Source organism: Pipistrellus kuhlii, unplaced genomic scaffold, assembly GCF_014108245.1.
Source record: "Pipistrellus kuhlii isolate mPipKuh1 unplaced genomic scaffold, mPipKuh1.p scaffold_m20_p_21, whole genome shotgun sequence".
Classification (NCBI taxonomy): Eukaryota; Metazoa; Chordata; class Mammalia; order Chiroptera; family Vespertilionidae; genus Pipistrellus; species Pipistrellus kuhlii.
In genome coordinates this window covers 12,663,836-12,677,900 of record NW_023425520.1, presented here as the reverse complement: position 1 = coordinate 12,677,900, position 14,065 = coordinate 12,663,836, and the positions used below count along the sequence as shown (strand labels likewise).

The 14,065-nt window shown below is 56.3% G+C and overlaps 1 protein-coding gene across 1 annotated transcript in view; it reads right to left on the bottom strand.

The window, feature by feature from the left end:
* ANK2 (ankyrin 2) overlaps positions 1 to 14,065 on the bottom strand; it is a 177,211-nt gene that overhangs the window by 102,940 nt on the left and 60,206 nt on the right. Inside the window, exons 9-14 of the mRNA XM_045586032.1 lie at positions 12,634 to 12,732; positions 11,762 to 11,860; positions 8,838 to 9,035; positions 6,807 to 6,905; positions 6,590 to 6,688; positions 1,699 to 1,797 (exon numbers count right to left, since the gene is read on the bottom strand). Coding sequence (XP_045441988.1) covers positions 1,699 to 1,797; positions 6,590 to 6,688; positions 6,807 to 6,905; positions 8,838 to 9,035; positions 11,762 to 11,860; positions 12,634 to 12,732 — 693 coding nt within the window. The remainder of the gene's footprint in view (positions 1 to 1,698; positions 1,798 to 6,589; positions 6,689 to 6,806; positions 6,906 to 8,837; positions 9,036 to 11,761; positions 11,861 to 12,633; positions 12,733 to 14,065) is intronic.

Here is a 14,065-nt window from a genome sequence, read left to right as displayed (position 1 = left end):
TTGAATAAATGAGTAAATTCTTGATACTGTAGGATTCACAGTTTGTCTGGGTTGTGTTGACAAATACCGTACTACCGTACCGTATACAGTAATAAATTTCCTTTATTTTCATTTAACAATAAATGTGTACCATATTCTTCATCATGGAAATAAGACCCTGAAAATAAGACCTAGTGCATCTTTGGGAGCAAAAATTAATATAAGACACTGTCTTATTTTTGGGGAAACGGTACTATCCGACCATTTTCCAGAGGACAAGGCTAAGAGGAATTAAATGAGTCTCCAAAATTACCCACGATCCCTGAGCTACTAACCAGGACAGACAGACATAAATGCTACAGTATTTCCAAGGAAAGAACCCATGGCCAGTGGTTTTGAGGAAGGATTTCAGATGTTACCAAAAAGGCAATAATAACAGGTTAAGTACTAAAAAAAAATTGGCATAGATACAGAAAAAGAGCAAATATCTATCAAAGTAGAACACTTTAAAATTTTAATATAGAAAAATATAATGAGTTTATTTTGAGAGATAATGGAAAACCTTGTTTATATATATATATAAAGCCAGTGACCGTAACGGCCATAATGACCATAGGGAACGGTCACTGTGACACACACTCTGTCCAACAAACCAGCCAATCAAGAGGTGGGGCCAGTCGGCCACCCTTGTGGCCCCTTTCCCCTGCTAGTCTGCCCCTGATTAGACTCTTCCACCCTGATCAAGAGTGGGCACTGGCCAAACACTTCCTCCCCTCCAGCCAGCTCCGCCCCCGGTCAGCCTGTCCCACCATGATAGGCCTGCAGCCCCTCCCGCTGGCTGGCCATGCCCCCATGGGCCCTCACCACTCTGATTAGCCCCAGCCCTCCTCCCCTGGCCTGCCTCACCCCTGACTGCCAAGTCAATGCCAAGAAGGATCACTGCAGTATTGGAGGCAAAGGTGGCCCAACAAAGTACTGGTGGGGTGGTCATAATAATTGGCCAGTAAGTGTGTGTGTGTGTGTGTGTGTGTGTGTGTGTTTTCTTTAAAGGAGAGAACGTGAATAAATGTTCCCTGGGGACCTCAGAGACACTGGTGTGACAGTGAGCAGGACAGCACAGAAGAGAGAGGGACAAACACTGCCGATGAGGCCAGTGTAAGGAAGAAGGTGAGGCAGCAGCAATCGGAAGGAAGTTTAAGGAAGGGACATCAGCCTGGCGAGGGATGGGGATTAGGAACAATGAGAAACAGGAAAATCCAACCAAACGGTGTCTGCGCCCAGGTTCTTCTATTGCTGCCGGAGGAGGGAAGACAGAGGAGGAAAGCCAGAGTAAGGAGGGGTGACCTCATCACGGGGAGCACAGCCCTCTGGAGTGTAACCTGTTTCTAAGGCACAGGGAGCCCGTCTGTGGACCTTCACTTGGTGTGAAGAAACGGGTGAGATGTGTGCTCACCTCCACAGCAGCAGGTCCTGAACGCGTGGAGACAAGCAGGTGCGTGTGCCAGCGCTCTCACAGGGAACGTGATGCACATGCTAACGGGGCTGCGTTTCTTAGACACCGGACTGCACGCTTCCCCAAGTGCTAACGCTTGAAACGGGGCATCCCACTGCCCGCATCACTGTGTGCTTCCTTCTGGCAGGATGTGTGGATCCTGGGGGCGTGCCCCCCGCACCTCAGAGGGAGGGGCCGTGAGGAAGGGGCCCAGCCCCAGCACCTACCCGGGCTCTGGCGTCGACGAGGGCACCGTTGCGCAGCAGGCATCGCACCACCTCCACTTGGCCTGCCCGGGCCGCCATGTGCAGCGCCGTCTCCCCACGCTGTCAAGACAAGACGACAGGGTCAGCGAGCCCACGCTCAGACGGCAGAGAATGAACGTGCCTTTCTGTGACACTCAGCGATGACCGAGGTTTAGGGCATCTATGAAAGGGCACAACCATTCCCCATTACTCAGTCTGGGAGCACGGCTTTTGTCTTCCCTCTCTCCATGTGGACAAAGGAACTCCTTTGTCTTTCAGTCATAATGAGCCAACGAACTTACCCAGCAGCCCAGGATGCCCAGGGGCTGAGTGTTGTAAGCAACCTGGCAGGACTTAAATCTGTGATGGGACATTGCTTTTCTTCAACCTCAAACCCATCAGGATCACACTCCACTGTGACACTCACGTGGCTGCGTCTTAATGAGAGAAAGCCCCAATGCTGCAGGGTGAGGCAGCACCCCAACCATCACTCCATCTGCACCACTCGAGCGTCCTCCTTCCCAGAGTTCAAAGTTAATATCCGAAATAAACTACTGATCTTCACCTGACGGGGCTAGGAGACTAGACAGTGACTGTGTGTACCAAATCCGACCTACCAGGTGGTCCCCTGCCCCTCAGTAATGAGCCATCTAATGACAGCAGTCATTGGAGAAATCTGCTGGGGTGGCAGAGCCGTCTGTGGGTGGGCAGGGCTGGGCATGGGCCTCGCAAATCCTGAGCCCATGGCAGCTTAGAGGTTGGAGAGTTTTCTCACTGGGAAACCTGTTCATTACTGATTAAAACAAGATCTTGCCTCTTTTTAAAGAGCATATTTTAAAACCACCTGCAGCTCTGAACACGGCCAACTTTCAGCCAAAAAGTTTAAACAAGTTTACAGTCAAAGGAGCACGACACTGAACGGGAAGTCAGCACCGAGTCGCCAGGCCTAGAAATAAGGCTGAGGTAACCATGGGAAGGGAGCCACTCCGAGTAACTAAGCCAACCTCAAGGTGGGTCATGGTGAGGGCAGTCGGACAAATCCGAGGAGTGCTTTCTTCTCATTCCTTGCGCAGGAAACCCTACAACCTAGAGGATTTAAGGCAAACTTTAGGTTCTATTCCCAGTAATTGGCGACTCTGTTCCTTATAAAGTTGTGGGAATTCATTTCAAATGAGTTGTCTTTGAAAGCATTAAACTGGATGCCTAATGTTTTGTTTGTGAACGGCTCACTGGCCCTCCAATGCCCTCCTGCTGGGCTGTGGAGAGGAAGTGCCGGGAGCATCCTGGTTTATGGGCGATGTGCTAGACGGCAGCACTGGCTCTGGGCTTTGGGTGTGCGGCGAGACCTTTCCTCAGCCTTCATTTCTCACTGTTTCTATGTCACTCAAGCCTGTCTCTCAACAGAGGAAGCTGAGTTCTCCTAACTGTTAAACACATACACACACCTCCCATCTTCATCCTATTTCTAGGTCAGATAAAAGCACGCCCTTTCACTAAAGACAAAATTGGTAGACGTAGGGACAAAGTTGGATTTCTTTGACAGAAGTTAAGCCAGAGAGGTCTCCGGAGCACCAGCTCAACAACGAGTGTATGTTCACTTCGCTCGTCAGTTTACGGACAAGACGGAAAACGCTAGTCTTACTCTTTCCAATATCCTCATCTTATACGAAAAGAAAGGGCCTATATGTGTTTACACATTTGAAACTCCTATAGAAACTCTAAAGTATTAAATGTCAGATCCAAGACAAGCTGTCTAGGCGGACATCTGCGATCACGCCCCTGCCAACGTGGCTGTTTGATTCTTCCTTCATGGCCTTGGGGAAGCCGCCTTCACTGCACATCCCCTTGCCTTTCCCAGGGCCCTGCCCTTGTGTGGGCCCAGGTGTGAATGAGAAGTGAGGTGGGGTGGAATGTAACCGTAGCTTCCATCCGCGGACTCTCGGGCACCTCGGGGTGTTGAACACGCCTGTCTTTATCTCGGGTTGATGCACTGAAAGGACTGGGGGGTTCTTCACCCGAATATGCAGCGCGAGCTCAGCCGGGGCCCACTGCTCTGCTCACATGGCCCGTCCTCTGTGGCCTGGGCCGTGACGCCGATGGCCACACCGGGTGGACGTGTGTGTTTGTGATGCTGTGGGGGGAGGCGTGCTGAGGGATGAGTGAGGGAAAGCCGGCTACATGCAGACGGCAGTGAGGGGCGAGCTCACGGCGAGGCAGGGCTCAGCATCTTGCCCTTGCTGGGCGTTAAGCCGACGTTTCTCACAGTGGCAGCCATCGCTGCTGCCTCGCTCGGAAGCGTCAGAGCAGACAGACAGCCTGGCGTCCAACAGGGCCGCTCGGGCGGGTGGGGACCAGCCTGCACAGCAAGTGGACAGTGTCACGCAGTGACCTCACCACCCAGGACCGGGGCCGTAGCTAACCTCGTCCCCAGCGTGACGAGGCCACAGGCCGCTATGGGAGAGCCGTCCTCCTCACACAGGCTGCTGGGTGGCCAGGAAAGGACCAGGAGGCCCGGCCAGGTTTCCCTCCCGATGAGGGACAGATAATTACTTCACACAGTGTGCCTCAGACACGTGAGGGACATACTTCACATGTGTGCCTCAGGCACATGAGGACATACTTCACATGTGTGCCTCAGACACGTGAGGACATACTTCACACATGTGCCTCAGGCACGTGAGGGCATACTTCACACGTGTGCCTCAGGCACGTGAGGGACATATTTCACACGTGTGCCTCAGGCACATGGGGACATACTTTACACAGTGTGCCTCAGACACGCGAGGGACATATTTCACATGTGTGCCTCAGACATGTGAGGACATACTTCACACTGTGTACCTCAGACATGTGAGGGACATGCTTCACACGGTGTACCTCAGACATGTGAGGACATACTTCACATGTGTGCCTGACATGTGAGGGACATGCTTCACACGGTGTGCCTCAGACACGTGCGGGACATACTTATATTAAAACAATGACTGGCCCTGGCTGGTGTGGCTCAGCACTGTCCCATGCACCAAAAGGTCACTGGTTAGTTCCCAGTCAGGGCACATGCCTGGGTTGCAAGCTCGCTCCCCAGTTGGGGTGTGTATAGGAGGCAGCTGATCAATGTTTCTCTCTCTCCCTTCCTCTCCCTCGCTCTCTAAAAAAATCAATAAAAACACATTTTTTAAAAAAGCAATTATCTGTTGTTGATCTGAAATTCAAGTCAAACTGGCAGTCCTGTATTTTACTGCAACCCTACGCACTCAGAACCTTCTCCCTGAAGAGCACGTGACGCCCGAGTGAACAAGCAGAGCCCTGGGGGGGGAGGGGGGGCCAGCAGCCGCCTCCAGCATGTCTTTGGCGGAGCTGCGGGGAGAGGGGGAGGGACACGGGAGAAGAAGGAAGCTGATGGCCTCCATACTGACCACACGTGGGAGTCAGAGTGAAGCAGCCGCCGCCGCAATGGGAGTTTGTGAGGCCTCGGACTCGGCCACGGCCTTGGCCACGGCCTCGGCCACGGCGTGTTGTGTGTGTTGTGTGGAGAGCTGTGTCTCCCGGGCGTGTTTCTGTGGAGGAGAGCCCGTGACCGCCGGCCAGCAGCCCGGCCGGCGAAGAGGCGCGCCGTCACACGGGCACCTCAGAGGGTTTCTCTGCGGGTTTGCAAGCCTCCCCGAGATGGGCCTGCCTCCGGGGTCAGTCACAGCCACAGGTGCGCCAGCACTGCTACCATCGCCACGCGACCAGTAACAAGGCCGCCACCGCCCCGCGCCCTGCGCTGGAGCGCAGGGGGGCACTTCAGCACTGACACGTCACACAGGAACCCGCGGGCCGTGGGGAAACACGAGGAGGGGAACGAACATCGCGTCAGTCACAGGGACAGACACCAGCACCCTCAGCACCACAGCTGCTCCCCGCTGAGCTGCTCCCACAGCCGCTCCCCCTCAGCGCTCCCACCTCAGGGCTCCCCCTCACCGCGCCCCCCTTCACCGCACCTCCCAGCGCTCCCCCCTCAGCGCGCCCCCCCACCGCTGCCCCCACCGCTGCCCCCACCGCTCCCCCCCTCACGGCGCCCCCCTTCACCGCGCCCCCCCAGCGCTCCTCCCTCACTGCGCCACCCCCACAGCGCCCCCCTCCGCGCCCCCCTCAGAGCTCCCCCCACCGCTCCCCCTCACCCCTCTCCCTCAACGCTCCCCCTCAGCGCTCTGCTCCTCCTCCTCAGCTCTCCGCTTCCCCCCCTCACCGCTCTGTTCCCCCTCACCCCTCCCCCTCACCCCTCCCCCTCAGCGCCCCCCCACAGTGCTCCCCCTCACGGCCCCCCCCCCAGCGCTCCCCCTCACCGCCCCCCCTCACTGCTCCCCCTCAGCGTGGTAGAGAGCGCCCTGCCTCGGTGCCCTGTGCCCACCAAGGGGAGCGCGCACGGCCACCACAGTCTCAGGGTGGCTCCAGACCAGGACCTGCTCAGAGGCTGGTGGACCGGGAGTCCCGGGGTGTGCTCCCGGCAGAGAGTGCTCTCCAGTGTGGAGAAGCTGGATGTCACTCCTCGGGTCAGAGAGGGCACCTCTGCCAACAACACCAAACTCAGTCGGAAGTCCAAGCTGGCGGCAGGGGTGGCTACGGCGAGAGCAGCCTCACGCCAGCCCCTCTGGTCAGTGCCCAGGCCTGGTGGTCCTGACCGGGAACTCGCACCGAGATGGCCAGGGAGCCAGTGAGCCCGGGAGCTCACTGCCCGCCACCCGGTCAGCTGAGCTCGGACAGCACAGGGCACTGCCTCCACCCGGATGCTCTGGGACCGGCGCCCGCCCGCACACTCACTCAGTCCTCCAATGGCCGCACCGGCTCTCCCGCAGCCAGAGCAGAGCGGACGGCCCTGCCGCATACTCACAATGTTAGTGGCGTCGGGGCAGGCGCCGTTCTGCAGCAGCAGCAGCACAATGTTGAGGTGGCCCATGAAGGCGGCCACGTGTATAGGCGTGAGGCCGGACTGCGGACAGAACACAGCGACACGACAGCAGCTTTACCCCGCTGCACCGCGCTCCGTGGCGGCCTGTGAGGGCAGGGCGCAGGCGGGAGTGAGGGCGTGACAAGCCGGGCATGTCTACCTCGGTGACCGCCTGGATGGAAGCCCCGTATTTCACCAGCAGCTCCATGACTTTGATGCGGTTTTTCTTGCAGGCAATGTGCAGCGGGGTAAAGCCGTTCTGTGCAAAAGACAACGGGTTAGTGGGACATGCCAACCACGCGCACACGGCATGCAGCACACGGCGTCCTACTGCGCGTCACTGTCCCGAGGGCTCTGCCCATTGAGTGCTGGGCGTGCCCGGGGGCATCTGTGTGGAGGCCTGCTTGTATGGAGGCAGAAACAAGCGCCCACAATAACACGGCGACTCATCAGATGAGGACCGGGGCCAGGAGCCGTGCCGGGTGCTCCGGAGACAGGCACGTCTTTTCTGACGAAAGGCCACGTCTCAGCGTGCACACCCTTCGTCTGTTTTACTTTTAAAAACCGCAAGGCCAGGACTGCCTCTGCCATCCGTGCTTCAGCTCTGCGCCACTTTTCCCAGGAGGAGGCGCCAGTGAGCAGAAAGCCTGGTTTATGCAGATCATTTTTTATCTCTGGATGTTATAGTAAAAGGTTTATAAGAAGTTATATTAGCAGAAGTTATAAGACAGGTTCATGAAATCTACTTTATGAAGAAATTATCCTTAATTTCATGAATATTTTTAAGAAAGGTACAGAGAATTTCTAGAATAATGGGAAGAAGAGATCTTCAGAGGCAAAGGAATGTGGAGATGTCTAAGGCACTTCGAACTTTTCACACTGAGTTCGTGTGTAGGAATTGGGGGCTTTATATAACAATATGTCCGGCTGGCGTGGCTCAGTGGCTGAGTGTCGACCTATGAACCAGGAGGGCATGGTTTTATTCCCCGTCAGGGCACAGGCCTGAGTTGTGAGCTCGATCCCTAGTGTGGGGCATGCAGGAGGCAACGGATCCACGAGTCTCTCTCCCTCTCCCTCCCCCTTCCTCTCTGAAATTCATAAAAATATATATTAAGAAAAATACAAAAATAAAAATGTGTTCCCCAGCCCAAACTTCCTCCTGTGCGCTGCACTGAACATTATGTTTCCACGTGGCTGTGGGTCTGTGCGGTGGGCCGGGTGTGTGTCCTGCAGGTGACAGTGTTTCTCCGGCCCCGTCGCTCCTGGGAGGGGAGGTCGTGCTAAGCCCGCGCCTGCTCCGCCGAGGGCGAAGGCATCCCCCACAGGGGCTGTGGGCGAGCTGGACGTGCGCGGACAGCACTCACAAGACTTCAGTTAAGTCACACTGTTAGCTGAGCTCACTGCCCCCCTCCGGAGACGTGAGCCTTCTCCTCCGGGGAGAAAACACCTCCGCACAGGACTCGGAGGGGCTATTGCTCCCAGGCACGCTCTGATTCTGACCGAAGATTCCCGGACAGAAGTACCATTTCCTGTTTGATCGTCCTAAGGGCATCCTGTCATCTCCAGTACTGAGCGCAGACTGATCGGACGGACATGAGCCATGTAAACATATGGAGAAAGGTCTTCTAGCATGTGAGTTGGGACGAGACACGGTTAGTGCATGCCTTCGGCCAGCGGCTGTTAGGAGGAAGGTGGCATGGGAAGTCACTCGGCATTAGGCCCTGGAAGATGCCAGGGGCAGGGTAGCTTCTGGGAGGTTTGTGCGTCAGGCCCCGAGCCGGCTGCCCTGGCTGGTGGCCTAGGCGGGACTGTCCGGCTAGGGACTGTCCAGGGAGCTCCACACACGCTGCAATCACACCATCTGCCTGTCCGGCCAGTGCCCACCATAGCCTCACCCAGAAAGGAACGACTAAGGTTCAACTTGCTCACACGTTCACTCTGACCCGAGAGCACTGTCTGAGCCACTTCACAGTCCCTCTGTCGGCTGCTGTTTTCCAGCTCCAGCTGTTACTGCTCCGCAGCCGCCCTTTCCATTGCAACTCGCTAACCGTGGGCACGCTGCCCTCCTGTCCTCATCAGCCGCCATGCCCACGGCCACGGCTACAGCCCGGAGACCGCGAGGGCGGGATGGAGCCAGGTGCCGCGCGGACGGCCCGCACCCCCCGCCCCCCGCCGGGCGCGGCGCGGTTACCAGGGCTCGGGCGTTGGGGTTGGCCCGCTTGTCCAGGAGCAGCTTGGTGACGCGGTAGTGGCCGCAGTGCGCCGCCACGTGCAGGGCCGTCAGGTAGTCCAGGGTGACGTCGTCCACGGGCGCCTTGTGCTGCAGCAGGTGCTTGACGCAGTCCACGTGGTCGCCCTGCGCCGCCATGTGCAGCGGGGACAGCCCGTTCTGTGCGGCAAAGCAAAGCAAACACGCCCTAGTCACACTCCGCCGGGACACAGCAGAGTCCACCCCCCTCTCCGGGAGAAGCGGGGTCAGAACTCCCAGGAGACACGTAACTACAGAGGGGTGATCCGTGGCTCGGACCCCTGCTCTGCGCCCCTACGGTACCAGGCTCTCCTCTCTCTCCTGGGGCGTGAGCTGCTGTGGCAAACGTGGTCAGGGAAGAGCTAGGAAAGGGGAGGAGATGTGGGCCAGGGGTCAACGACCTCCTAACTTCTACATCCGAGGAAAACCGACATGTGTCATCACGGATACGGCCTAAAGCAACGTCCGCCTCACTGCTCAGGCTGACGTCGGAACACAGACATGGTGACTGCAGCCAGTGTCAGGTTTGGTGATGCTCTTAGTTTTCAAAGTTAAATAAGTAAGCTCATAGGACAAAGATGTACGATTAAGAAACTAAATTAGAAAACATTTTCTCATTAAAGAGAGTGGACTGTTGCCACTTCTTAGCAATCAGTGTACATGTGATTGTTAGGAAATAGCGGTGACCACATATGCAGTTTGGCAGCGATGACGTGCACAGAAGCCGAGACCAGCACGGGCCCAGCCCTACTCTCCCTGGGAAGGAAGTTGCAACATTGGGGGTGACAGCTGAGAACAAATGCTCCCACGTTCAATTTTAGGGGTTTGTGGGGTGCAGCAGTACATGTTGGATATTTTACCAATATTTTCTTCTTTGTGAAATCTCTTTACTCATAATTATTGGTTTTGCAATTATAAATTCATAAAAGAACTAAGGACAGAAGGGCAAGTAGCTGAGGAGGGATTTATGCATAAATGTGTGGATAAAGACACTCGGGCCTTGCACGGCCTGGCCTGGGCTGCCCATCCACTCACATTGTGTCGGTCTTAATGCTGTTTAACCCACATAATGACAAAGCGGGAAAGAAAATGTGCACCATTCAACCCTTTGTTCACTTAGAAACACGCGCTGAGCGCCCCTCCAGCCTGTTCCCGTCATGGGGCACAGCAGGGCCTGGTCCGCACAGGGGCGACCCTCTCGGAGGCGCAGGGGTGACTCAGACAGAAAAAGGACTGGGAGCAGGCACCTCTACTGCCTGCAAGGTGTCACCAGGCTAGTTCACTTCCTTCCTGTTCCTTCCCCTGCACAGAGCTCTGCCTTTTGTAATCATCTCCTTTTCTATCTTTTTACTTAATTCTGAGCTTCTTAAAGATATAGACCGCATATTACTTATCTTGATAGTTCCATATTGACTAGACACTGCCTGGCACACTGTAGCTACTCAGTAGGGTAATTAGGTGATGCATGATGAATGAATGAATGAACGAATGAGTGAATAAATGCATGCATGATGAATGAATGAGTGAATGAACAAACAAGTAAATAAATACAACTACGCAGTCACAGACACTTTGTGCTGGACCCTTACGTAAGAATGATACTTGATTTTAGAAGGAGGCCACTTAGGTAATCTCGTCTTCATTAGTGATTAGTGATATGCAATTATGGACCGACTCTGTCAATGGGATTGTTCTATAGTTTGTGGAATATTGTCAGCAGCTTATCCTCCAATTGCCAGAGGCTTTTTACTGGTTGTAACAGGGCTGGTCTGAAATTTTGTAATTTCCATTTAAATTTCAATCTCTTCCTCAGGAAACTTTCCCAAGCGGTCTCTGCATTACCTAGAGTCGCATGTCCAAGACAGGTCCCCGCAACCCCGCGACCCCACGACCCCACGGTGCAGGCGTGAGGGTGAACATAACCAAGTCACCTGCTTCTCGCTCAGCTCCTGTCTCTGACTTGAGACCACCTTTCGTGGCCTGGGGCACACCCTTAAAGGCTGAGTTCATTCCACACGTATTTCAAATGTGTGGTTTGTGCTCCAAAGAATTTGAATTCAATTAAGATACAGTACACATTGAAAAGTATGTGCTGGTGTCAGCGGCCTTGTTTTTATTGCTTGTTCTCGTAATGGCATGGGTTGATCCCAAGCCTGGCCAGGGGCTGTGGGCGGTGAAATGGGGGAGAAGGGCAGACACATCCTTGGCCTGAGTTTCCGTTGCAGGAAGGATCTGGGTGTCACTGCACATCCATGACACAGCCGTTGGTTGTGTTGGGTTTGTCTCAGAACCGTTTCTGGTCACCCAAAGTGGGGACTTCAGTGTAATAAACCATTTACTGTACGTTGAGCAGCGACAACCTCATCGCGTGTGTTATTCACAGGTCAGGGCTCCCCTGTGCGGGCCGGCTGAGGGGTGAGAGACACTGTGCTGCCGGAGAGCGTGTGCCTGGTTACGTCTGGGCTACGCCCCACGAGCCTGCGCTCCCACGCACTGCAGCCCCCACGCCACCTCTCTGCCCGGAGACAGAGACTAGGGAGCTGGAAGCCCGCCTGGTGAGGCTCTCTGCTGCTTTAAAAGATCACGTTTCGTGTAACTTAGCCATCTCAGAGTTTCGTAAAAATGTGGCCTCTTAGCACATAATAAGATCACCTCAGGCATGGACACTCTTCTCACTCACTGACAACGCGGTAATGTTCCCGTTTCCACCGTACAGAAAGAGCTGCGGGCTTCCTCATCTTCCTGCGTGTGAGTGAATTTCAAGTAACAAGAAGTCGGATGTGCCCCTCCTCCCCGCACACACTGAGGGGTAAGGATGCTCTGTCTCGGGGAGAACGGGGTGTAGGGGGCGGGCCGCGCACACTCACCTTGGTCCTGGCCAGCAGGGGCGCACCCCGCTCCAGCAGCAGCTCCACCGCCGGGTCGTGGCCGCTCCGGGCCGCGCAGTGCAGCGGCGTCAGCCCGTCCTGCAAGAGCCAGGCCAGGCCTCAGGCCCCGTCCTCGCAGGCCTCAGGCCCCGTCCTCGCAGGCCTCACACCCCATCCTCGCAGGCCTCAGGCCCGTCCTCAGCCTGAGGAGAGCACACTGCCCGGACTGGGCTCTGGCAGCTCAGCGCAGGTAAGGGGCCAGAGAACCGCCTCAGCTTAGCCACTGGCACACCTCCTGCTTCGAGGGAGGAAGGCCGTGTGGGGGCAGCCCTCCGGCCCTCTCTTGCCTGTCGCTGAAAATGCATGAAAACTCAGATTTCATTTCACTGAGCAGGCGGGCATGAACAGAGAAAGGGCACTCTCTCTCTGACTCCGGGCCGCGGCAAGTGGCTGTCTGCCCAGCACGGAGTGTGGAGCGCGCCCACCGGGCAGATCGGCACCGACTGCAGGACGGTGACCGGGGACCCGCAGCGTTAGAAGCAAAAGCCATCCGACCCGCCCGGTGCCCACTCCCGGCTCCAGCTCACCACCCAGACATGAGATGGTGGGTCAACCGTGACCACTGCTCCCAGGAAACTCCTGAGCAGGGACCGGGGGCCTCCTTGGGGTTGGGGCTCTGCTTTCTGGGCACTTAGGAGAAGGAGTAATTCCATGTTACCACAGGAACCCTGAAATATCGTCTGAGGCTTAAACAAAAGCCCGGAAAGCCATGTCCCGGAAAACTCGCGTCGTCGCGGGCCTGGGCCCACACGTCGGGGGGACGCCAGACAGCGCGGGACTGCGCCGTGGCAGGAAGCAGAAGGCAGACTCACCCTGGTTTTGGCGTCAATCTGACCTCCGCGGTCCAACAGGAGCTTCACCATGTTCGTGTTTCCCCGTTTGGAGGCCACATGCAGAGGGGTGATGCCGTTCTGCATGGAGAGAGGCGGAGCACGGGGTGTAAGGCATGGGAGCACAGGCGAGGGGAGCACGGGGTGTGGGCGTGGGAGCACGGGGTGTGGGCATGGGAGCACGGGGTGTGGGCATGGGAGCACAGGTGAGGGGAGCACGGGGTGTGGGCGTGGGAGCACGGGGTGTGGGCATGGGAGCACAGGTGAGGGGAGCACGGGGTACGGGCGTGAAAGCACAGGTGTGGGGAGCACGGGCTGTGGGTGTGGGAGCACAGGCGTGGGGAGCACAGGGTGTGGGCGTGGGGAGCACGGGCTGTGGGTGAGGGAGCACCTGACAGGCATGGCCATGTGGCCTGAGGAGACCTGACCCAAGGCCGCCACACTCAACAGCTTCCATTTTAAGGAGCAAAGGGCACCCAAACCCCAAAACGCTGTAGTGAGAGGACAAGACGTGGACTAAAGCGGCTTCCCTGAGTCCCCAGCTACAAGCCTGCTCAGAAGGTCAACGAGGCACGTTCATGAACCAGAAACACGATGTCAGGTTCTACCTGGGACCGAGCCCGAGTCGGGTCCGACCTCTCTCCAGCCCCAGGTGCCCAAAGGTCTGGGCCTCAGGGCTTCCGGTGCCCACGCCAGAACACGAGCCCGAAGGCGGTTCTCAGCACCTTAGATGGTTCCCTCTGGAAGCAGCGCGGGTTCCTGCAGGACGCGTCCAAGGACAGAAACACCACAGGGGCGAACTGTGTTTCTTTCACTGGCGAGCGCGTGCCACCACTGCGGCAAGCATCGGCCCTTGGCGTTTTGTGTGTCGTAATTCCGCAGGTGTTCTGCACTGCATTTAGTTCCTCATAGTACACGTGGTGGTGAAGCGGCCGTGCCCAGGCCGACCGCCTTCCTCGCGCTCTGGGCGTCCCTCCCTCTGCAGAGCCCGCCCCAGCACCAGGCTAAAATGAAGCAGTTTTGTTCAGCAGGCATGGCTCAGTGGTTGAGTGTTAACCTATGAACCAGGAGGTCATGGCTCAATTCCCCCTCCAGGGCACATGCCCGGGTTGCAGGCTCAATCCCCAGTGAGGCATGCAGGAGGCAGCCAATCATAATTCTCTCTCATCATTGATGTTTCTATTTCTCCCTCTCTCTCTCTGAAATCAATGAAAAATATATGTAAAAAATGTAAAAAAAAATAAAAAATAAAAAAATGAACCAGCTTTTCCCATCAGCCTCTCCACTGTCTCACCTTCCCACTTTGGTCTCAGTCTTGGTCTCTGTGGCCCATCTGGGCTCCTGGTGACCTTTTCTGATTCTCCCTCGGCTGCCTTTCCAGCCTCAGCCGCCTCCTGACTTGCTGGCTGCTGCT